Consider the following 25,176-nt stretch of genomic DNA (forward strand, 5'->3'; position numbering starts at 1 on the left):
TTAATTGGTCTATAGGCAACGAATCAGAAGAAACTGAAGATCTACAGAACCCAGGAATCGGACAAACGAGAAGTGACATTCGCAGGTACTGACAGTGTCCAATTGGTCACAATCCAGAGGAGGGCCAAGCCTGGAATCCACCGGGAGTATGATGAGTTCACTTTGGCTTGTCTGGCTATTGAGTTCCCCAGTGCAGATGTGAAGACAGAGGGCATTCCGAAGGTTTCAGTGCCTCATTCTGAACACGAAGAAAGGTTATTTCATGGACACTTCTACGTATTTGTTCACTTTTAAATTCTGGTTTACAAAATCAGCGAAGAGGTGAAAATAAATTCAAAATGATGGCAGGAAAGTTACCATTGTGCGATAGTGGTAGAGAAACTGAGTTTCGTTGAGCGACAATGTAAGTCAAAAAAAAGAAAGAAGATTGAAAGAAAATTTTCCCATGTAAATCCGTTTGATCGGATTTTGATTTGAACTGCGGTTCTAAAAAGACACCACAATTGAAAATGTATCGAGATCTATCTAATTCAGATATCTAAAGTTAACAATCTCAAGGTCATTCAGGTTTGGATTAAGGAGATCGAGGCGTAAAAAAATTGATAACGTTTTTTTTAAAAATGCTTACATGTCAAAAGACTATTTGGATAGTTTATGTCTTACTTATACGTAAAGAAAGCTAAGACCTAAACGGAGAGGTCACCATAATTTTCAATTTTTGATAAAACTAGGTCAATATTTTTTAAATTAAATTATAATATTTAAATTTTTGTTTTGTAATACATTTTAAAGTTTGGATGTCGAAAAGTAGAAATAGAAGATTAAACCCTGGCGTTATTTCTGTCTTGTCCAATGCTGGACCATTGTAATCTGAAAGCCATTGGCGAAACAGTTTTATTATAAAGAGATTTTCGTGAAATGCGCAGTGAAAACCTAGAGTAAGTGTTTAGACTTTTAACTGTATATTCAATAGATTTGCTGCAGGATTTAATAGTTAATGCCTATTTTTTCCGACTGTAAAAAACCAATCATGGCGCATAATTATTAACTAAAACCAGCCGTTTCACTCGTTCTTTTATTATATTTTCTGATTCAATCCCTCCGAATATTTTTGGGTGCTAGGAACAATATCCCAGACCGACTATATTTGGTACACTTCTCTATAATTTTTGTTAGCTAAATGTATAAAACAGTTTATAACAGACTTCCAAAACTGAGGAAGTTTGTATTTTTGTCTCAAATCAGATCGTTATTTTCCATTTATTTCAGATGACGCCTTGACTAGTGTGAAATTGTAATCAGCAGTCGCTTTGCTCAAAATATACCATTGTGTTTTTGATAATGCCTTAGAACTGTGTTTTGAGCAGTCTTTAAAGAAATTTTGTCCCCTGGCCGTCATTCAATTTTGAGTCATTTTTTTAAGTTCATCCGAAATGGTAGAATTCTTATATGTACTGGTTTTTTGAATATGCTTTTGTTGCTGGTGAATTGATTTTTCGCCGCGATAACCGGCCTGCGGTTTCCAGATTACATCCAACAGCGGATGAGAGGCATGGCCATGGACAGCGGTCCGCTGAGGCCCGTGCCCTCTAGATGTCTGAAAATTGACGTGTTTTTGTTTCTTTGGTGCATTGGAGTACATTATGTACTATAATACTACGCGCAGTATTGATTGTAACGGCTAACACTGTATTATTTCTGATAGATTACATAACTATTACATAACTTTCGGCTTGCTTTTATGTCGGCCTATTTTTCTTCGGCTTATTTAGCGTTCATCAAATTTTATAAAACAAACTTTTTATAATAAAGTTTCAAAATAGCCTAGCTTTTGAATAAATGTAACCCAGTTCCGCTCAGCTTATCTAAAGCCCATGTATCAACATAGCGAAACGGAATTAAAAAATCATTTTGAACTATTTTTTTTATCGTTATCTCATTAAATTTTTCTAGGTCTTGTGATAATGTATCATTGGTCAAACTTGAGGGCCGGAAAATTGATACAACACTTCTTTCTAATTGTTTTCAGAAGAAAGATCATACGACAATTATTATTATAGATAGACCTTCAATGGCCAGACATTCTATTATGCAGGAGCACAACTATGTTGAATACAGACTTAATATAGGCACCTGTGATAAACAAGTTCTGTTTTCATATGGGACATTGCGTGAGCACACTTTACCAATCCTCTTTTTTCGTATTATCACATGGCTTTCTTCGCTTATTTTGTTTCGACTTTATTTCTACATATTTGCCCAATAATTGTATAATTTTCAGAGCGATTAATCTAAAATGACTGCTGATCAAACTTGATGTACAAAAAAGATTAAGTGTTTTTTTTTAATAAACTCAGGTTGAGTTTTGATTGCTATTCACCTGTAAAAATGTAGGCATTGCCGCCAATTCAATAATTTTTTTAAACAAGATTGCTGTAATTTCAGTGAAAAGTTTCTTAAAAAGTTTCTGTGATTTCAAAGAAAAAATAATTGACAAAATTCACTACATTTTTTTGCAGAAATTCACCGCAGCAATTTTTCTTTTATGTTTATTTAGGAATTATTTTTAAGTATCTTACTGTAGGTACTACCATCTGGTGCAGAGCACAATAGAAGATTCAGCCATAGCCCCGATTGAGGACTCGTGGGTTGTGGCCATGTACAGATTTGTGCCCAAAAGACTCTGTCTACAGTTTCCAGACAAGCTGAAGGAGTTCACGTACGAGATGAACAGAGAATATCTGACAAGTGTGAAGAGAAGCATCATAGACTACGTATTGTTGGATTATGACGAGCAGAATAGACTTGGTGTTCATATTCTGGAAGAGGTGAGAAACAATGACTCAACTTTTTTCGAGATGTAAGCCATATTTAAATCAACGTCCGGTTTGAAAATATAGCAAGTATCAACTGGTTTTAAATTTAGACGGTTAGCTGGTTAAATGAAGTTAAAGAAAGGGATACTCAAACAAATTTCAAACTTAACATTGTGTTATCGAGTATCCCGTGCTTTAGCTTTATTTAACCATTTCGTTATGTTTTCAACCTACTGGTTGTCTTTCAACTAATTCTTGATTTTAAATAAAATTTTAATAAAAAGAATATGAGTAGTTTTGTACATGGAACACAGTGACATAATATTTGATAAAAATTTTTGAGGACGCGAAAGATCCCGCCTCTTTCGCCGAAGCTTTATATACTTTAGCGATATCATGGTGGACAAAATTTCCATGATTGATCATGAAGTATATTGATAAGTATTTGATAAAAGACGCTCTCACACAAACTATGCAAAGATGAACCCCAGAGAAAAAACATACAACAATGGAATAAACTTCCCATTGAAATAAGATCAATTAAATCTTCGACAAACTTCAAACAATTGCACAGTTTAAAGTTATTCCACAGCTAATAAATAATAAATAAAGTCATTTCTACATAAGATAGATCACGGAACCTTTAAGTTTCGATTTCAACAAGAAGGATCGTTAATCTGCGTTTGCACATGACGTTCCGACCCGAGCTCATCTACATTTTTGAATTAATTGTCAACCAAATGAAGAGATAATCAAAAATAGATGTTCGAGTTTAAAGAAATCTTTACAAACCCAAACTACTAATTGAATTACACATTGCCATGCCTCATTAGAGCGTGCACGAGATCTACGATTAATAAGAGTACGAGACAAAAAACAAACAACAAAACAAGGAAAAACATAAAACATTTTTTACGGCAAAAACTCAATCTAAATTTAAAAGAAACTAGTAATAACGTCAGATGGGACTTTTCTTTATTTTCTTTATTGGGACTAGGTAACAAGTCGACAAAAGGATGAAATAAGGAGGAGAAACTCAGAATCAAATCAACAATTTTTAACCAAATAACTTCAAACGTCCTAAAAACCAATATTTTTTAACAAAAAATTTATAAATAAATTTACTATAATGTCATTAGGAAACCAGGAGGACCTGTCTTTGGTTAGACTGAGCCATAGAATCGGGTGCAGAATAACTAAAATCGAGCAAAGGTGCAGAATAAATAAAAGGTGCAGAATAACTAAAATCGAGCAGAATCGAGCAAAGGTGCAGAATATTAAAAAAATTACAAACAAACTGAGAAAACACAAATCATTTTGGTAATTAAAATCATTAGCTTTTATCTGATTATGTTTATTTTCAATTGATTTTTATACTAAATGCGTTAAAATTATACCGAAAAGTTAAATATGTTCACCTGGGCCTCAATTGAAAGTCTTTGGGATATATTATTACGGGAATTGGCTAAAAAAACAAAAAGAAACACAAATAAGGACCGCTCACAAAATAATTATGAAAACGCATATTGCCCAACACACAAATTATCAGATACGATATAATATCAATAAACACATTAAAATTTGAGTTCCAAGGAGGCGGATGGGATCTTTCAATCATGAGAATAGGCTACAAATTGACAAAAAGAACAACAAAAACTGAAAGTTTAGAAAAATTGAGTACCTGTCAGAAACTTTAAGACCTTTAGCTATACACTTACTGCATTGAACAAGTTGATTTAATCCTCAAATTAAAGCTTATGAGAATTCTCAGCGTTTCGGAAAAAAATAGGTCTACATAAAGAAAAAAACGGGCAAAAACAGCTAATTCAAAAAAAAATTGAGAGAGAAAAGTGTCAAAGCCATTAAAAATGAACTCTTCAATGACACTTTTTCTGATTTTCAGTTATTGTTTTCAGCACAATGGGATTGTTTTTATTGTAACAAAATGATTTAAAAACAACTAATATGAACAAATATAAAAAAATCAAGAAGTTTTTGAGAGAGCACGTGGTATCAAAGCCAATAAATCAATGGTTTTCAATAGAATTCAATATATACGCTAAATTCTGCCTCAGTTTGAAAGCAGTGATATCTGTCATTCATAAATCATCAAAAAGTCATCTCAATTAGTCTTATGACTAAGAAAAACACAACAAATACAGGCAAAAACAAAAATTTCATTGGAACGGTGCGAGAAGAAAGTGCCAAAGCCATTCAAATCATATGTTTTTTTTTCTGAATTCGAAGCCAAAAAATTTCAGCGATTCCTTCGAAACGATTTATTTGTTCATTGGGCATCATTTGACTGTAAATGGGGTTTGTCCTTATCGGAACTTCGATATGAAAGTAGCTGGTCTGTAAGTGACTCGAAAAAAATATGAAAAGGTTTAAAAAAACAGCTCTCAAATAGAATTCGGTTTTTTGATAATAAAGTTCCCTATAAGACAATAACTAGTTTAATTGCCTTTCGGTTATTAGGAACACAAAAATGTTTGTTTTCGCAGCGTAAAATGTAATTAATATTCTAATAGAAAAAAATCTTAATTTGAAAGAAAATTCCCCTGAAAGTTAACAGAATCATGCTAAGTATCACGTGTTCACACAAAACTTTAGACCTCAATAACTCCTCGAAAAAATCAAAATTAGAAAAGTCCTTTTTGTTTCGGATTTTACGCTGGATGAGCTTTTTAATGATACTCACATTTCTCTACGATGAATATATCGATTGCCCAAAATTGTCTGAACAAAAAAACCATTGAGTATATAGTTCCTCCCCCACAAGTGGTGTCGGAACAAATAGTATTTGTAAACCATTTATATGAATGGTAAAATTTAGCCCACGATTATAAATTAGATTAACTTGTTAAAAAGTTCCTATTTTTTTTAAAAAATATTTTGACGCTCTCTTATTGAGAATCTTGTTAGGTTTTATTCGACTTTTCGTTTCTCCTCAAAAATTTCCTAGACATTTTTTGTGGTTGATCATGGTTCTCTGCGTAGGATGATGAGAGTGCCGGTAGATTCTACTTCCCCTGGCATAACAGTGTTAGGAGGACTAAACTGTGGATGGAAAAGGAATTGTACATCACCCACCCAGTAGCCAGAGTTATCCTGGACCTATGGGAGACAAAGTTAGTACTTGAGAGCGTGATTCAATCATATCACATGGTAAAAATGACTTCTGTTAAGGCATGTTTGCCTATACAGAGAAGTCTGCGTCTTTCGGGAAAGACAGGGTATCTTGAAGATACGTGAAAATCTTGAAAATCTGATCATACGTGTATTCGAGCGATGAGCTGATGGCTCCAACCAGATCGAACGAGCCGATGTCATAGTTCATTTCGGTCGCGGTGGGCTTGGTCATCAGTAACGCTGAACAAGGTCCTCGATCTGGTGAGCTTTTTGTTCTAGCCATTCTTGTTCCCAATGTTAAACCCTCAGATTGTGTTTCAGGTTCTCAGGGCTGAGGTTGATAGACGTGGCTGGTCTGGCGGAACACATGCCTCTGAAGATAACAGTGTTGAAGACTGAAGTGGAACAGTCTATAATCCACGCCAGACGCATTCTCCAAAGAGACTGGCTCCCAAAAGTGTCAGAACTCATTTCCAACATGAGAGACGAGGTCGAAAAGTGGATGTCCAGCGATAAGGTGGGCTTACCCCAGGTTGATGGTCATATAAAATTGCTGGCCATATGAGACTACAGGCAACAAGAAGGCTCCGTAATGTGCGTTTGACCTCGCTCATCCACATTCTTGGCTTTTTGGCCTAATTGTCAGCAAATGAAGTAGACTTGGGAAAATTTTGAACAAATTCAGTTTAATGGAGTCTCGAGAATAATTGCTGCATTCTCGAATCTGAACAGACGTGTATACCAGCACAGTAAAAAAAAAATTCGGCGAAACATTCGTATAGTCAGAACAATTCAGCTAATCTAATTTTTGAAGCAGAAAAAAAAACAATTTTATTAAATGGGCACCTAATTTTGCCAAACGTTATAATATAAGATTCTGATTTATAATTCTATGCAGTACAAACCAAAAAATTAAATTGACCAATAGCCTGAATCCTAACACTTTAAAGCCAAGAGCAGCCTTTCATTGGTAACAAAGCAAATGTGCTTACATGCGCGAAAGTAAACAAAGAAATTAGAAATTATCTGAAAAAACACTAGAAAAATTCGGTCAATTGTTTTTATTGAGAAAACACGAAGACCGAAATTTACTGTAAAGTTCAAAAAGTCACTTATTTTCAATAACGGGAACTATCGAATTCAGAAAAACTGTTAGATTAAAGGTAAACCGCTAAAAAGATTCAATAATGTTTCGCTATTAAGCAGATGGGACCAGTCATTAAGCAGACAAAACTACAATACGACGAAAAATAGCATTCTCATTTTGATTTCTTATAAAACGTGCAAACGTCTTTATCACTGATCGAGGTATTTCATGCAAGATCCAAAAAGTATTCCTACGATATACCAAAGATCCTCATATGGAATGCAGTAACAATTGACCTGACGCACATAAGTTTAGCTGCTTAGTGTTTGATGTCGCCGAAAACAGTGACTCTTTGATTTCATTCGACTTGTCAGATGAGTGTCACATACATCGAGGCAGACGAGGTTTTCAGCAAAAGATTTTAATGGTTTGCTTTTTTTGAGGCTGACTTTTATCTCAGCTGAAAATGTTTTTAAAAATTATTTATTAGAACGCATATCAATCTATTGCAACCGTAGTCATTTTTATAAACTTTAATATTAGATAGCACTGAACACTGTTTTCTAATTACAGTTATCACCAAATTAAACAAAAACAAAAATACAAAAAGATTAACAATAACTACTCTTTGAAGACGTTAGCAGAATGGCCTGTCAGTAAAAAGCCTTTTGTATAAACTGAAAATACTGATCATTTTTAAATCTCTCATCTTAGTGTGGACAGCTTATTATTGAGATTTAAACCTGTTTTTTTAATTGATAACATAAGTCCAATAATTACGGAATTTTCAGCTTTCAAAAGTTTTGAATCACTTTTATTATCAATGTCAAAGAAACACAAGATAAAAATTGAAATCACTAAAGCTTATCAATTTTACTTGGTTATCAAGCTATTGGGATCTGTCATTAACGTGGCTCAGTTAGAAGTCGACAATAGGAACGACTGATGTGGGCAGAAATGAAAATTTCAATAGTTTTTTTTCAGAAGTGAAAGCCATAAGTATCAACTGACGTCCTTTATTTATTAACTAATAACTCTTTCAATAAACAGTAATTTTTGGGAGTAATTAATGAGACTAAAAAAAAGACTACCAACAAAACAACAGGTTAAACCAAAACTCCAATGAAACATAGTGTCAAAGCCATAAAAACTGTAAGCTATTAGCTGAAAACATTGAATGCGTTCTCATACAAAGACCCTTTTTTCGCAAACTTATCACTTTTCAGGTCGACCTCCAATTATGAGACTATCTGATAAGACAACAAAACCCACATTTAATTTGGCAGATCTGTAATCGCAAATATTGATGTAAATACACACTGTCAGAGTAAAAAAAAATAATTTTTTTTACAAAATATATAACAAAATTCTGCTAGTCCGGCGTGATTAAAATTCCTACTCAAATTTAATCACTGATTGGCATCAAAAGGTCGAAGTTAGAAAGACAGCACTCATAATAATCCAACTTCTTAGGATTGTAAGCAGCCAATATGATATCAATAACACTTTCCCTGTCGCTTCGAGGCTTTTATATTTATGTAATTGTTCCAAAAAGTAACAAAAAATCTGAAGCAGATTATAAATGACAATTCCAAGAGTTTGATTTTTCGTTGGATAGTTACTCGTCTGTTTGAGGGAATTGTTTGCAAACTTGTATCTCTTCAGGAGCAGAGATCTCGCCAGATGGAGCACTTTTTCTGCTCAGTGGCCTCCCTCCTCTCCTCTCAACTGAGGTCTGTCATCTTCAAGACCATCGAAGACCTGCTTGACCTCTTGGAGGGATTCAGTGATGGCAACGTGTACGATGGAGAGTACGAGAGTAGTAACATGCGATACAAGAACTTGCACCCTCCTCTTCTAATTTCGATGGTTAGTCACGTGATTTTGACACATAGATTTTTGTGTTTTCTGTTCTGTGCAACTGAACCAACTACTCAGCTTTACTCAAACAAAGTCATAATTGTTTCGAAAGCCTAATTTGATTGACCCTTTATTTTTGTTTTGTTTTGAAAAATCTGAACGTGTGTTTTGAGGCTGATAGATCTGTTTGTCTTTATATGTCAGATATTTCAAGCGTATATATATATATATATATATATATATATATATATATATATATATATATATATATATATATATATATATATATATATATATTCCCCAGTTCGGATCTTCTGAAACCAAAAAGCTTTTTTCTTACTAAATGGCGTTAACTCACCCCTGCAAGGAATCTTTAATTAAGTTGAACGTTGAAAAATCATTGAATAGTCTTACAATGTAACATGTTTAGATCCCAGACGAGGAACACGAGGGTACAAAGTTCAACCCTACTTTTGACGAGACAATAGAGACTGTCTGTACTCTGTTGGATCACATGATTCTGGCAACAGAAGGACTGATCAGAGTTGAGCACAGTCTGTTCTACCCTGTGGAGGGACAACCTCAGAGATTCCTGCCCACTGTAAACGTCGAAGAGGACGCTGTAAGTATAAGTTTCTATTAATTATAACTTCCAACCCTTTATAGACCCCCATTTACCCTACACATGAACCCAACCGCATTATAAACCCCGAATGAAATTATAGCCCCTCCATTATTTTCTAATTATGGTAATTGGGGGTGGGGGATGTATGTTATATGCCCACTAAGCTGGCGGGCTATAATCGGATCCCTATTTTTGAAAGCAGGATGAAGATGGAAGTTGAAATATGGAGTTAAATGAAACCAAAAGACATCTGTTTCACCTTCATACTTAATATCGTCAAGTTACGTGGCATGGTGTGTTCGTTGAAATTTGATATTTGTATTTCAGGTCGTGATCGCTAAAGAGAGAATTGGAGAGATTGTGAAACTAAATCAACCGGGACCTATCAAGTACGTAGAGAAATCTGCTTGTGTTTTTGCTTTGTTTTGATTTTATTAAAAAAATTGTATAAGAAATCCTAAAAATCTTTTGATATGAGATTGATTTTGGAGTCAAGTGAAACGGCGAAATATATCGAGTAAAGACTTAAGACGACATATTTCGCCATCGTTTTCAATTTTTGTAGTCATCTGATTTCATAAAAAGAACTGTGTTTAAAGTTTTTATTTGCCAAGAAAATTTCCTCATATGGGCTGATTTTGTAGGCCAATAAAAAGAAAACTTTTGGCAGTAATATTGGGCCAATAAAAAACGGAAAATATAAAATATATCGATAATTGAAGTAATCTATGATATTGTAATTACCCACTTATCAAAATACTAACCAGTAGCCCATTGATAAAGCTTCATAGTTATTTCAATTAGCCGTAGTCAATTCACACATCAGACAATAACAGTTGACATTCGGTCTGTTGCAAGCTGAGGATAGATTCATCTCATTAAAAGAGTGAACAGATGCAAAAATTTTCAGTTAATGTTCATTCCCAATTCAAATTTGTTAGACGTTTCACCAGCCGCTGTCTCGTTTTTGCTAACAATAAGAGCCAGAGCTTTATGGAATCAAAAACAGATAGAAAAGGTCTTGAGAAATTAGAAATACTTGAGAAATTAGAAATTCTAAGAACTTCTTAGCCCTGTAAAAGCTTGCGAGTGGAAGTTTTTGATACTGGAACTTTGAGCAATGAGATGAACCATTTTCTGTTGAAGCATGATTTTAATGCCCAGTTTAACTGTTTCTCGAGTGAAATCAGAAGAGGAAGTTTTAATCCGCTCAACAAGACAGCACTATAGTGGAAATGACTGAGAACTATTACATTCTGCATTCGCAAGTATAACTCTTGTATGAACTGCGAAAGAGCTTTTGATTGCAAAATTGACTCATTTTTGACATCAACAGCTCGTTCCAAGTTCGTGCAAGAGTGAAACATTTTTCCATTCCTCTTGTTTGTTTGGAGTTTTGTCGAAAAAAGCTTCTAAGTCTTTCACTGCAGTTTTCATCGCCAATATTTTACCACCAATATTAAAAGAGCGTTAGCCGTTGAAAGAAATGTTGGACATTCTGAAAAAACCATTAAAGTCTGTTTTTGATGCGTTTAGATTAAGTGTTTTTTAATAAAATAGCAGGCTCATCTTTCAGCGGGAACTTTGTTTGTTTTGTTCAGGATATGCATTGGTCAAGATATGCAGTGGAAGCGTAACATAAAGTAAAATTTGGGTATTAAATAACGTTGCATTAATTATTGATATGCTAATTCAAATCGTTTACCGAGATACTGAAAAGAAAAAGTCCGAGGCGGTCCTTTGAGGGACACTCCTGTAGAGTACAATCCGGTCTGACTCAGTGTTTTTCACTATCTGCAGTCGGTGTTGAGTAATCTGGAACGCACAGATCTGTGAAAAAATATGATCATCTTGCGTTGAATAGGAGCTCCTAAAATCAATTTGCTTTTGTGGTAAAACGCTGTTTTTGTTCTAATATGACTCGCGGAAAATGATGGGACAATCAGTTTTTGAATGAGGTTCTTTAATTTGGTCATCGTCAAGCAAGAATTACGTTGTTTTACCGAATTTTAAAACACATATACGTGAGCTTATCATCTCGTTTGCTTTAGCCATAATTTTTGGACACTTTTTCATTTAAGTTGAAATCACCAACAGTACTTCAGCTGACGAGATACTTTGTGACATAATTTTGTAAATCGGACGAAAAAACAATACATCAGTGATAATTTCTTATTTATAGAATTTTGCACTTTGATTAATCAGTTTTTCTTTTCATTTGCTACCAAAGCTCATTTTTTGAAAGTTTTCCCCATTGAAACTCTGAAATTTAAAACAACTGAATGATTTTCTTGGTTTGCTAATTTGTCGAAATTTGGTGTCATATTTGAAATACATTAGTTCTACGTGATAATTCTACTACCGCAAGATTCAATTTTGATTTTTTGAAATTCCTTATGTTAAGAACGTTTTTTTATAGACAGACGTTCAGTAACTACACTACGAAAAACGCTGTTTTCAGTTTTCAAGCTTCAACAAAAAATTTTTCCGCAAAATGTTTCCTTCGCTTTTGGCGGTCCTGTATAACTATCATAGTCCTGTAAATTCTTCGCAATCGGAGTTGATAAAATGACCTCGGAGGCTTAGGTTTCATGTAATGATCTTATTAAATATTTTTGGACCAACTGAACATAATGATCTTCGATAGGCGTTGAAATAACTTTTTAAACCATTTTATCGTGAATTCTGTCTTACTCTGTGTTCTATTCAAAGGTACCAAAAAGAGTAAGTTCATAGTAACTGTTCAAAAACCAGTTTCTCCCCGAAACGAAATCGGTAGAAGTTTAAAACTCTAGAAGTTTTCGAAAATTTACGTTATCCGACTTTTATTGTTCAATTGTTCAATTAGATGTCTTTTGAGGTCCAAAAGTGTTCAGCTTCAAAAAGTTGAAATTCTATTCCGTTGCAAGTCTTATTAGTCACCTTTTCTACGACTGATTTTCTCTGTCAAGTTTTCAGATGTGAACACAATCTTACATCATCTGTCAATTCCAGGTACCGTGAGGTGTATGAGAGATTCAAGTACCTGTTAGCCAAAGACACAGATGCGAAGGTGCAGAGATTCATCAAAAGAGATCCGACATTGTCTGGCTATGTGAAGGAGATAGATGGACTGAAGGCAATGGGGAACAGAGCTCTGAGTTCATTCGTGTCAGTGCCAATGGGACTGTTCTTAGTTGACTGCACTGAAATAAACGAGGTAGTATACGCTACTATAACATTAGCTCCACGCACAATTATAGCTTTTCTTTGGTTTTCATTTTCCAACAAAATGAAAAACTATTTCATATTTTATATCCTTTTTTAAAATAAATTTGATAAATACCGAATTGAGTTTCATTATGTTCATACTAAGTTCGGAATTGTATTCTGAATTTTACCATGAATTGGCTAATATGTGCCATGAGCAGAACTCTGGACATAGAAAAGGTCATAATTAAACTTTCATGATTCAGTGCTGAGATATTAGGAGAATCAAGCCCAGGAAAGCGTTTAGGTCAGTGTTACGATCACTAAAAATGCTTCCTTTGATGGTTATTTTTATGGATTCCTTTTCCTATCAAGTTTTCCTCCATTCTTACTTTGAATTTTTCAATCGATCAAATTTCTCGGTTTTCGAATTCTTATTAAGAAATTGACATCGTGCGCCAATACGAAGAATGACTTAACCCTATTTGCACTCTTGGGAGAATTTTAATAAAAAGATTTTTACTGTCAGATTTTGAGTAGGAGAATAGGGGTGTGAATAGATGTAGTGTTTAAGGTGTATTAAGCTCCTTAATCTTACACCCATTTTGATTTTCAAAAAGTCGACACGGGTACCGTTAAGTCATCACAGCTGACATTAAACAAAAAATGTTCTGTTTGCAGTGGTTAGTGTCTCGTGCCAATCAACTGATAGCCCGAATGGTGGACACAGTAGCTGAGACGAACAGACAAGTCAACAGGGAGATATGTCATAAATTTGACCAGATTGTGGAGAAAGTAACCGCTATCAAGACTACCACTCGAGATCTAGTAGCTCAGCAGGACTACTGCGAACAGCTTCGAATCAGAGATCTAGTCATTCTATCGGTATGATAAAAATAATGTCCTCGGTCGATATTAGGCATAGAATTTCGTGCTTGACAGATCTTTGGTATGAAAAGAAATCGGCTCCACTTTTGTTGAAAAAAATTATTCGCGACCTTTTCTTCAATTAAAAATTAATAAACTCTCCTCAAGCATGGCTCGACAATAAATGACAAAAAACTGAACCTTCGACTTTTTAATTGAAGTAAACTGTATTTACCCCCTCTCACTCGATTTATTAATTTATTTAATAAATTCTGAATACGAAAACTCTAATTGAGATGTTGGGTAGTTTCAATATGCACCCAACTGAGAAACGGGCCGGCCGATACTGGATGCGAAGGGGCAACTCTTCATTGCCAACCCATTCTGCTAAACATTATACCTCTGATCGTCAAGAGCTCTCTAAATTGAGAATCTCTTCTAAAAAGTTCTCTAGTTCTTGTTCCTCACGGTTCCATCTCTCTAGTCAAGTTCACTGTAAAAGTGGATAATCCACACTGCGTCAAGCTTATCTAATCGACTTTCAACCTCCAACATTTGACCTATAAATGATGGTAGTTTGTTCTTCAAGTTCATAACTCTTTAGGATGACTTGGATTTTTTTAGGATGACTTGGAGGCCTCTGGGTTCAATTTGATGTTTCTTCTGGAACACACATTTTTGTCCAAAGATGATCTCATCCTCAATGCCACTGCCTTCAGCTGGCCAGAACGGATCCTACCTATAATCCGAAACAGGTTAATTTTTAGTTGCTCTCAAACGAAGTTTATAAGATTTATTTTAGTCTTTTTAGAGAATTTTTTTGCACATCGTTTTCTCAATTGTCCATTTTTCAATCAACTTTCTGCCGCTTGAATTCCTAATTTTAGCGTGCTTAGATACTCTCATTTGTAATTTAAAGTAGTTTAATTAATTGGCGGCAGTTGACTACTAAATAGTAGGAGAGATCACCAGTAATAATTTCGTTTTTCAATCCAAGGTGGAAACACTTTCGGAATAGTGGAAATACTCAGCTTCAAGTTTTAAAACGGCAGGTTTCTGCAGTACCAGATTCTGGATTACCAGATTTTGCTGTGACATTTTATGTACAAAGCCAATTTTTTAAAATCTCAAAGCTAGAATTACAAGTATGGTTACGGACTTCGCTTATGTCATTGCAACTTACATCTCGCTCCGCAATGTTGTTCTCAATGGACGTCAATGTTCGCAATATCTTCATCAGAGCCACGTACCGTATACTTCTGATATTAACAATCTGAAGTATCTTAGAAAAATTAAAAGTGACCTCTCTCCACTCGCCGATTGTTTGACAATATTTCATCCAAAAATAGTCGTCAGTTATGTTTACTTTATTTTTGTAAATTTAAGTCTGCGCTAAATTTAAGGAACATGTGCTTAGAGAAAATATTGTTGAACTTAATTGCGAGTTGAAAATTTTTGAGTTCTGAGCTTTGCGTTGTTATCTATTTTAGAAAGCTTGCATAGGTTATTGAGATTCTACTTTTCTTCCAATTTGAACTGTACATTTCATCATGATTTTTTTGCCATCCACTTCCTAATTCATGCAGGAACTTCTTTCATGAGAAAACGGACATCAATGGGCCCTCTCACAACCTGATTTCGTTTGCAATAAGACTCAACACTAGGGAAAATTCAAGAGCGTAAGACATTCTGTAATGACACTGGATGGAGTAAAATGCCATCCACAGACAAATACACATGGTATGAAAAATCTAAAATTACAAAATTGATTAGCCTTAATAACTATTTCTAAATCAAGATTATAGGAATTTAATGTTTCCGATTGGTTTCTTTGTTGTGGAATATTTTCAAATTACGTTTTCTGTTGTGTTATTTGATATCATTAAATTCAGTCAAATTAGTCGTTATTTATCTAAGGATACCAAATGAAAAATTGTCTTTAGTTAATTATAAAAATTGCATTTATAATCAAAGAATTGGTTTGAACCTGTGGTCTTTAAGACTACTCGATGGCAATTCAGCGATATTTACGTCAGCTGAAATAGTTGGGTTTATACGTAGCTGTCTCCTCATCTGTCGTTTGAGTTTCATACTATTTTAAAATATGGGTTATTTCGTTAATCAGATACTGGGATATCAATCAATCAGAACAGATTGATGGCTTCCGTATTACAGACTTTTTATGTTCTTTCCTAGTTCTTATTTTTTGGGTCCAAAACTTTTGTCCTCTGTTTTTTTTCAGCCGATCAAGAAAAATTCTAGTCGTAAAACTTTTGATTGGCTATAGCAATTTTTTTTCGGCCGATAAAAACAAAATAGGAATGAAACTAAGCGCAGTGCCACTTCAGCCTAATGATTTTACAGAGATTTTTGCTTGTCCTCGTTTTTATGACGCACTCACTTTTTGATTGCACACAGGGGATATGATGCGTTCAAACATACATAAACCCAACAGTACATACGATCAAACCAGTCTCAAGCTCTTTTAATCTGCCACGTTTTTGGAGTTTTACAATTTTCGTAGATAGGGGATACTAGAAAAGTTGCTTGGATATTATTGGAGAACTTTCGATCCATAGTGTCGCAGCATATTTTAAAGAAAAATTAATCGACTCTATCAGAAACATTTGTTGAAATTGAAAAACTTGAAGCTATATGTCACTTATCGTAAATTTCTCTATACTTTAGCCATTGATATTCTAGAACAGAATTGTTTTATCACCTTCACCAGCCTAAACCCATTAGTTGATTAATAAGACTATTTTCGTTTATGAAAATAAAAATAGAAACTTTTGCGTTTTGGACCTACCTTTATTTAAAGTACCAGCTTTTTAAGTGTTCTCCCAAAAAATCTCTCTTTCGATGGAAGACATAATAAAATATCAGAAACACGAGGCAAAGTCTGCATCATGAACTTTTTCAACCTGCTAGAGTTTTTTTTATATAAATTGAACGTGCCAAAGTCTGGATAATATCCCATTTTAGTCTGGACGGGTGTTTTCATAAGGACGTTTGCATGGGCACATAAATGCACAAAACTTGGATCGCGTCAAAGGCCGGATCATAGCTGATTTCGATCTGCCTGGGTAATTCCATAAGCAAAAGTGGTCTTCATGGGTATTTTTATAAATATTTGCAAACGAGGGCCTTAAACTGGGTTGTAATAATGTTTGCAGTGAGTTGCGAATAATGAAGGAGCGAGATGCAGCACTGGACAAACTGCGTTCTCAGCAGAAGGACTTCACAGCCAGGTTGAATGCGACACTTCAGCAAGTGAAGGACTTCAAAAGCAAAGAGAGGATGGGGGAGGCAGAGAGATATGTGCAGGAACTGCAGCAGATAGACGAGAGTGTCAAACAGTACGAGGAAGAGGTTAGCCATTTAAATTCGATTTAAATCGGATTTTACTTTCGAGACGCTATCTACCTCTAATCAGCCGATCTCGGCTCGGAAATTGGGGTAATGTGCGACACAATACACATGGTCACACAATGATCGGTGCAAACCTTGCACATACGCCTGCAGTTCCTATATTTTCTCGGAATAAAAGAAGATGTAAATATTAGTTCACAGGGGGGTCATTCGACCCGGGGTTTTGTTGATATGATAGCCCACCATTGACAACTGACTTCCCGATCTCTGTGTCTTATGTCCTGTTTTTTATATAGTCCACCCCAACTTTAAAATAATTTTTAGAAAGAGCAAATAAACAAGGAAGAGTTGCTATTGGAGACGGGAATGCAGACGAGCTATGGAATCATACAGGACATTGTGAACCAAAAAGATCCCTACGAGAGACTGTGGAATACAGCAGTGTCCTTCTCAAACTACTACGACAAGTGGATGAACGGACCAATCCTCAATGTCAACGCAGAGATTGTAGATGAAGAGGTTTGTGACACGATTTTTCTATTACAGAGCGTGTCACGCCCCTATTTCGTCCCTCATAGTTACGTGATGATATTCCTTAAAATATCCATAATTAAGTGCTTTATATTAATTAATATTCATTTAGTTTCAAGGCCATATATAGCCAGTATTTCCATCTAGGCCTGTAACCCCAAATTTGTTTATGTTTACGAAAAACAACCGCAGAGTGACAGTTTTACTAGCAAACATATCAAGTGCCTAAATGCCTCAATATTTACTTATTTGAGTTTCTTGAAGATAAATTCGCATAATTAGTAAATAACTTTATGAGAGATTATGTACTTGGTGAAGTAATTATTCTGATAAAGTAGGTGCTAAAACGGAACTTGTATATGTACTTAACAAACATCAAGAGACGTACAAAAGCCGGAAATTGCCCAACTTGTAGATCAGTAAATATTTGCGAAGGACCAATACAACTCAAGGCACAGTCCTGCGGAACTTACGATCAGCAGAACACCGGAGAAACAGCCTGACTACCAGTTGCTAATAAATATCAGCAAAAATTCAAACTTCTTATTCTATCATTGAAAACTTTGGCTTTATTTTCTGATTTATTAATTAAAGATTGAACTGGAAATTCTTCCTAAAATTAATAAGTTAAAACAGGCTACATTAGAGTTATAGTATGGCTAAATAAAGCTCTAAAACCCAAGGCAACTAGTGGATATATCGCGCATCCGAACCGCCCAATAAAAGGCTATTACTAGCTAAGTTTATTCAAAATATAACCGCTAAAAATCGCACTGTGAAACACCAAAATAAGTCCTTGAAAAATGGCAATTAATCACATTATTTACTGCTATTATTAACCTCAGAAAACACCATGAGGAACACATAGAAATCAGTGCGTAACATGGTGACAGGAGTTATTAACTGTTTTCCAGTCTAACGAACCGAAACTGTGATTAATTCTTTGATAAATTCGACATTTTCTTCTTTTGCTTTTCCTTCATTACCTTAAGAGCCTCCAATCATCCAGACCAGCTTCCAGTACTTCCCTTCCGAGCAAGACGATATTGCAGAAAGCAGTAACAAAGGAAAGAATGGGTGGAAACTGTGTTTGTGTCTTTGTGGACAAAATGCAACAATAATTCAAAAGTGTTCGAGTGGACAATAACTGGAACAAACTCAACCACAGCCGCCACAACGGACGAAAACAACACAGGGTATTTGCAAACGAGGATGTTGTGAGTAAATAATTTTGTAAAATTTAATTTTGGTGCTTTATTTATGTCAATTTATAAAGAACAAATTCTCCCTGCTATTAATAATTGTCGCGCTTCCCCCAATTTTGTTGAACATAATGAAGGAAATAACATCAACTACACCCATAACAGCAATAAAACACAAGCTCAGATAGTTAGCGCTTTTTCCTCTTCAGCTTATAAATCCATCGTTATTTATCTGCTAGATAAAGATGATAAACTTGTAGCAATTTATTGGACAGCAAAAAGTTTAAATCAGAAATCTCGCAAATTTGGCATTATCCGTAACAAACTTCAATCAGACAGAGATATTAACCTTGACAACATCATTTCTGATTATCAGATAACATCAGAATAAGCTAAATTACTGAAACCATCACTTAAATATTAACTAAAAGGGGGCAAAACATAAATTTAAACAAAATAATAAAACAAATATATTTTATTTCCCCACCCAGCTCCGGAGGTTAATGAATCAAACAGTGACTTGGGTCAATTATGCTGTTGCCTATCTGAGTGCAGCTTCCACAAGGCTTGTGCGGTCGTGGTCCCCACGAATTTTCCTAGATTAAGGGGCACTCTTTAGAGGTGAGACTTCGGCGGCCCATACGGCTTCAACGATATAAGTCTGACGATTCGACCGGAGCTTTAGGAATAGGCTTATAAGCAGCCCTTCTTTATTATTTCCTGAACGAATGGTTTCAGTAGTTTCTTCTCTGATTTTCTTGTGCTTTTCATTTAACTGTTTTCTTCTCTTAAAACCCCTAAATCTATCCATTAAGTTAAGTTAAGTGTGCTACTTAATACTTTAGAACGAAAATAAGATTGATTGAACGTTAAGTATATAATCTAATCGGGTAAAAAGCAAAATTGCACACGCACAGATCAATATCACGCCCTTTTTTGGATCAGAAACGGACAATTTCAACGAGTTTGAACAACTAATAACAGGTGCAATCGGAGTTGCAGCAATCGCGGCCGCGCAACAAGCGAATTTTCTGCAATTACATTTAAAAGGAGATGCTTTACGATACTTTCTAACACTACCAGAGGCTACCAGACTAGTCTTTGAAGATAGTATAACAGCTCTAAGAAATAGATTCACACAAGACGACTTGAGAGAGATCAGAATAAAAAAAATTGGAGAACCAGAAGTTTAATCCAGACACAGTGAAAAATTTTTTAGTAAAGTTGAGAACAGAAGCAAATAAAGCATATCCAGCACCCGAAATAGTAGTAGCGCCAGCAGGATTAGGTGATCCTGAAGCCCGTAGATTCAAAAGAGAGACAGCAGCAAGAGAATCTGCCCTTCAGATGTCAAAAAATCGAAAAAACGAGCAAATAAAGCGCTTCTTTATTAAGTCTATGCCGAATTGGCTTAAGCCTAAGCTGTTAGAAAGGCCAGATGCTGATACAATTGATCAATTATGCACCTTAGCTAGCCAACAAATTGCAATTAGGGAGATTTGTAACATAGAAGAGTACTTTGACGATGGATTTAATGAAATAAACGAATCAAACACAGATAAAATGCTAAAAGCAATAACTGTTATTTCAAATAATCAAAAAGAATTTGAGCAGAAACTTGAACAGAAAGTAGCATTTAAAATTGAGCCATCAGAACAAGGCCCAGTAACCATTTTCACACCACATTACCCACAACAAGTCTACAAAAAAAGTTATAGACAAAATTTCCGCCCTCAATATCAGAATTATCGACCAATTTTCTGTCAATATCAGCCCAATTATCGTCAATTTCAGCAAAACCATCGGCCCCAGCAACAGTACGCCTCCCGTGCAAATAATTACCGAGAGTTTAGACCACAATTTAACGCTCCTAGACCATATCATTATAATGAACAGCCACAAACTCGGAATTATTGGACTGAACCTTCAGATAGCCCCCCATTTGTTCACCCAGCTTATGTTAATAGACCAGTTTATCGGTTCCCAACAAAAAATACCCCTCAAAACCTTCTCAGACAGGGAATAGTTTATGATAGCCCAGCACAAGACCGATATGGTATGCAAAAGCAAAAGAGTTTAGTCGTGCTGGTGCACTTCAAAGTAGATATATGAGAGGTATGAATTTTCCATTTAATCAACAAAAAAACTAATAAAGCCACCCAACTTTAAAAAACCAAATAAAAAATATAAAAACACAGTTAATCATTATAACGAAAGCACGTCTAGTCCTAGTTTAGATAAAGTAATAAAGTAATAGAACCAGTTTATAATAAAAGTAACAAAAAGCGTAGAAAACGCAAAAGTAATAATAATAAAAGTAAAGTGAAAATTCTGTGCAACTCCCAACACAAGTACTTCAACCCACACCAAAGCCCGTAACACAAGTTCAGCAACTATTCAGCATTGTCCCATTTTTAGGCAGAACATTATCCTACGTTAAAGTTAAATTTAATGGAGAATTAGAAAGACCCGCACTAATTGATACAGGAGCATTTGCGAATGTGATAAGCCGCGAGTTTTACCAGGAACTTATTAACACAAATATCAATTCAATAACAGAACTAGAAAAGCCTGATCTAGATAAAGTAAAAATGGCAAACGGAAACATAGTTAAAATTGACAAAGCAATTAAAGTTACATTTAAATTGGGCACACAAACATTCACAGAAGATTTCCTTGTTCTAATTGTCACAACTCCTGTAATATTAGGAAACCCATTCTTCGTTAAACACAAAGTTATCATCTGCCCAGGACAAAGCTACATTAAGTTCCCTGATCAAACTCTACAAATAAATGAAATAAAGCCAGAAAAGCAACACAGAAGGGTAGTAAAGCGTAAAAAATTCGGAGTTTATACACAGAAAAAGCAAGTATTACAACCAAATCAACAAGCAGTACTAAAATGCAATCCTTACGACAAACTAGAATCATTCACTGACCTTTGTGGAGTAATAATTCCGAATGAAATCTTTGAAAAAGATAGCGAAGTAATATTAACGTCTTCATTAAGTAAAGTTGCTGAAAATAATATTCTTTAGATCTACGTCCTGAACATTACTGAACACCCAGTGACTATAAACAAAGGTGATGAAATGGCCAAATTCTGGTTCTTAACGTCTGATCAAGCTGAAAAATTGTTAGAAGTAGACCCACAGTTAATAAATGTCGCAAAAATGAGTGAAAATTTCTTAACAGAAATAAATCAACTAATTCAAGTCACAGATACTCCAAAAAGAAAAGTCCAACCAACCAAGCCAGCCCAGAATATGAAAAATTGTGGTTTCCAATGCCTGAAACGTGCCCTGATCCGACGAATTTCTCGCCCTTGCAGAGAGAAATCTTTGAGCAACTGTTGAAATTGCAAGAAATGGAAAAACTAGACCCAAAGGGGTAATCATCAGGACAAAATCACTTTCTTGAGCAAATTCCCATGGAAGAAATCGGCCCTCAATGATGAGCAAAAAGCAATAGTAGGTGAACTACTAGTTGATTTCAGTGACATTTTTGCAAAACACAGATTTGACGTCGGATATAATACAGATTTGAAAATAGAGTTAACTCCAGAAACAAGTATACCAATTTATGAACAAGGACCTCCAACGCCTGTCCATCGGAGAAATGAGTTGCAAGTAGAAGTATTATTAATGCATTACTATGGACTGATAACAACTTTGTCTCAATCAAGATATAATAGTCCGCTTTTCGCTCAACGGAAAAATTCAGGAAGACTTAGACTATTAATTGACTTGAGAAAAGTAAATCATTCGCTGAAAAACGATTACGTGAATACGAGTTTCCCGATTTCAAACATGAGTGACGCAATAAACGACTTTGCCGGGAAAAAATTGTTTACGAAACTTGATTGTTCTCAAGCATACCACTGTGTGCAAATGGCAGACGATGTATCAGTGCAACTGCTAGCATTTAACTTTTCTTCGAAAACTTATGCCTATAAATGTCTTGCACGAGGATTGAATAAGTCAGTAATAGGATTTAGTTCCTTTATTAGACATTAATTGGACCCATGCCTAGCTTCAGGAAATTGTACCCAGTTTATGGATGATATTGGTAATGCAGTAACAAGTTTTGAATAATTGGTACCCTCTTTACGAGAAATCTTTACATGTATACGTCAATCAGGACTGAAACTGTTGCCCGAAAAGTGTGAAATAGCAACAGATACAATGAAATTCCTTGGAAATAACATCAGTGCAGAAGGAATATCACCAGAAAAGTCTAAAATAACTAAATTTCTTGATAAATTTAAAACTCCGAAAACAACAAAGCAAGTAAAACGACTTATCGGCTTCACGCAATTCTTCCGCAATTACATCCCTAACCTAGGTGAAAAACTAATGTCATTTTACAAGCTCCTGAAGAAGGATGCAGTAATAGAAACCACAGAGGAACATGTAAAAGCATTAGAAGTAATAAAGAAGGATCTAATGGAAGCAACAAATGTAACATTGCGATTGCCAAAACCAGGCTTGCAGTATGTAATTCTTTGTGACGCTAGTTACCACGGCGCAGGTTTTGTTCTAATGGTGGAAGACTATGTAAACGAAACTGGAAAGAAAGAAAAGAAAACATACGCTCCCGTATCGTTTGGATCGCATTTGTTTAATGCAACGCAATTAAAGTTCTCAATTTATTACAAAGAGTTCCTAGCCTTGTACTATGCACTGGATTACTTTTCGCACTACATTTGGGGATCAAGTAAACAAGTAATTATACTCACCGACAACAAATGCCTTACACAATTCTTTCAGTCAAAAGTAATACCGCCATCTCTTTGGAACTGTTTAGATAGAATACTTGCCTTTAACATATTAATTGCTCACATTCCTGGACGCGCTAATTACGCAGCAGATTTCCTCTCCCGGATGGAGATTGACAAAACAGCAACAATTGCTTTAAAATTAACAGATAGAATTCCAGTTAGAGAAATAGAAATTTTTACAGAAGCACAAAACCCCGATGTTGAACTGAACGTGTTATTTGATACTGACAATCTCTGTGACGAAATAAATAACGATGAAGTAAACTTCCTCAAAAAACTCGGATATTACGAGGACTACAAAAAACGGCAAAGTAATTTACCAATAACAGGAATTCAAGGGCTATTTAAACTTAAAAGAAAACAAGAAATAAATTTAATTGAGTATCCAAAATCCATCAGATGAGTTCCAAGATCTTACAGACAACTTAATTAGCCTCAATTTAGCAGACGAACAGCAAAAAGATGCAAAAATTAGAACAATAATAAACTGGCTTCAACAAAATAATCATCAACCAGATTTAAAGTATGCTTCAACCAATTTAAAAAAGTAAAACAAACATTTAAACAGATTAATTCTTGAAGGGAATGTCTTTTACCGGAATTTTTATGATGGTACTGGAAAAGTACTTCATAAACAATTCTGCGTACCTAAGCATTTGTGGAAAGAGACTATATATAGACTCCATATTTCACAAACAGCAGGTCACTTAGGCATCAAAGCAACAATTCAGGAATTTAGAAAGCGCTTCTATTACCCAGGTTTCACCGAACATTTCATTAGTTTCATCAAAAACTGCCTCACTTGTCTTCAATTAAGCAGAGTTCCAAAAAGCCACATCACACCTAAGTTGCAACCAGTCAGTTCACTACAATCATATCCAGGAGATATGCTACAAATCGATTTAGTAGGCCCCCGAAAGTCATCGCAATATAAGTATGTTCTGAGTGGAATAGATGTTTTCACAAAGTACCTATTCGCAGTTCCGTTAACCAATGGATATGCAGATACAGTAGCCCGAGAATTAGTAAAGATGTTCTTCCAACACAGCTACATTCCTCAAACAATACTTAGTGACTTAGGAACAAATTTTACTTCAGAACTAATGTCAGAATTAGCTATTTTACTAGAAGTAAAGTTAAAACATGCCTCACTAAAGCACCCCCAGACCATTGGAGCAGTAGAACGATCTCACGGACCACTGAAGCGAATATTGAAGCTCAATACTGAGGAACAATGGAAAGATTGGCATAAATATGTTCCATTAGCAACGTTCATTCATAATACTTCATACCATTCAGCAACAAATTGTTGTCCTTCAACTTTATTCCATGGCAGAGAATCAATAAAACCCCTTGACATTAGGTTCTCCAGAAAAGTATTGGATGCAGTAGCAGTAAATTCTGATTTTGTCAATGAACTGCAAGACGCCATGGTGCATAAATTTGGAGAAAACAAAGAAAAACTGACGACTGCTTACTTGAAAAACAAAAAGTATTATGACCAAAAAGCCTCAGCAAAACCCATTCCGGAGAAATCATTCTGTTTACTTTTGAATCCTAAGCTACTAGAACAGTCAACAGTAATAGCTTCCCAAGTTCAGAAATGGCTACCGCTATATAAAGTGGAAAAAGCCCTTACTGATTCTAATTACATCATTCAAAGTAAAAAAGAATTATACACAATGTGTTCACCGCATCAGATTGAAGCCAATTAA

At 35.1% G+C, this 25,176-nt stretch overlaps 1 protein-coding gene across 1 annotated transcript in view; it reads left to right on the top strand.

Annotated features, from left to right (window-relative positions):
* LOC142351710 (dynein axonemal heavy chain 3-like) overlaps positions 1–25,176 on the top strand; it is a 282,726-nt gene that overhangs the window by 20,316 nt on the left and 237,234 nt on the right. The window contains exons 10-21 of the mRNA XM_075403853.1: positions 16–254; positions 2,585–2,828; positions 5,817–5,947; positions 6,270–6,465; positions 8,701–8,904; positions 9,326–9,517; positions 9,848–9,909; positions 12,515–12,719; positions 13,391–13,594; positions 14,201–14,331; positions 16,753–16,948; positions 17,273–17,467. Of these exons, the coding sequence (XP_075259968.1) occupies positions 16–254; positions 2,585–2,828; positions 5,817–5,947; positions 6,270–6,465; positions 8,701–8,904; positions 9,326–9,517; positions 9,848–9,909; positions 12,515–12,719; positions 13,391–13,594; positions 14,201–14,331; positions 16,753–16,948; positions 17,273–17,467 (2,199 nt within the window). The remainder of the gene's footprint in view (positions 1–15; positions 255–2,584; positions 2,829–5,816; positions 5,948–6,269; positions 6,466–8,700; positions 8,905–9,325; positions 9,518–9,847; positions 9,910–12,514; positions 12,720–13,390; positions 13,595–14,200; positions 14,332–16,752; positions 16,949–17,272; positions 17,468–25,176) is intronic.

This window comes from Convolutriloba macropyga, chromosome 13 (assembly GCF_964194025.1).
Source record: "Convolutriloba macropyga chromosome 13, txConMacr16.3, whole genome shotgun sequence".
NCBI classification, from domain to species: Eukaryota; Metazoa; Xenacoelomorpha; order Acoela; family Convolutidae; genus Convolutriloba; species Convolutriloba macropyga.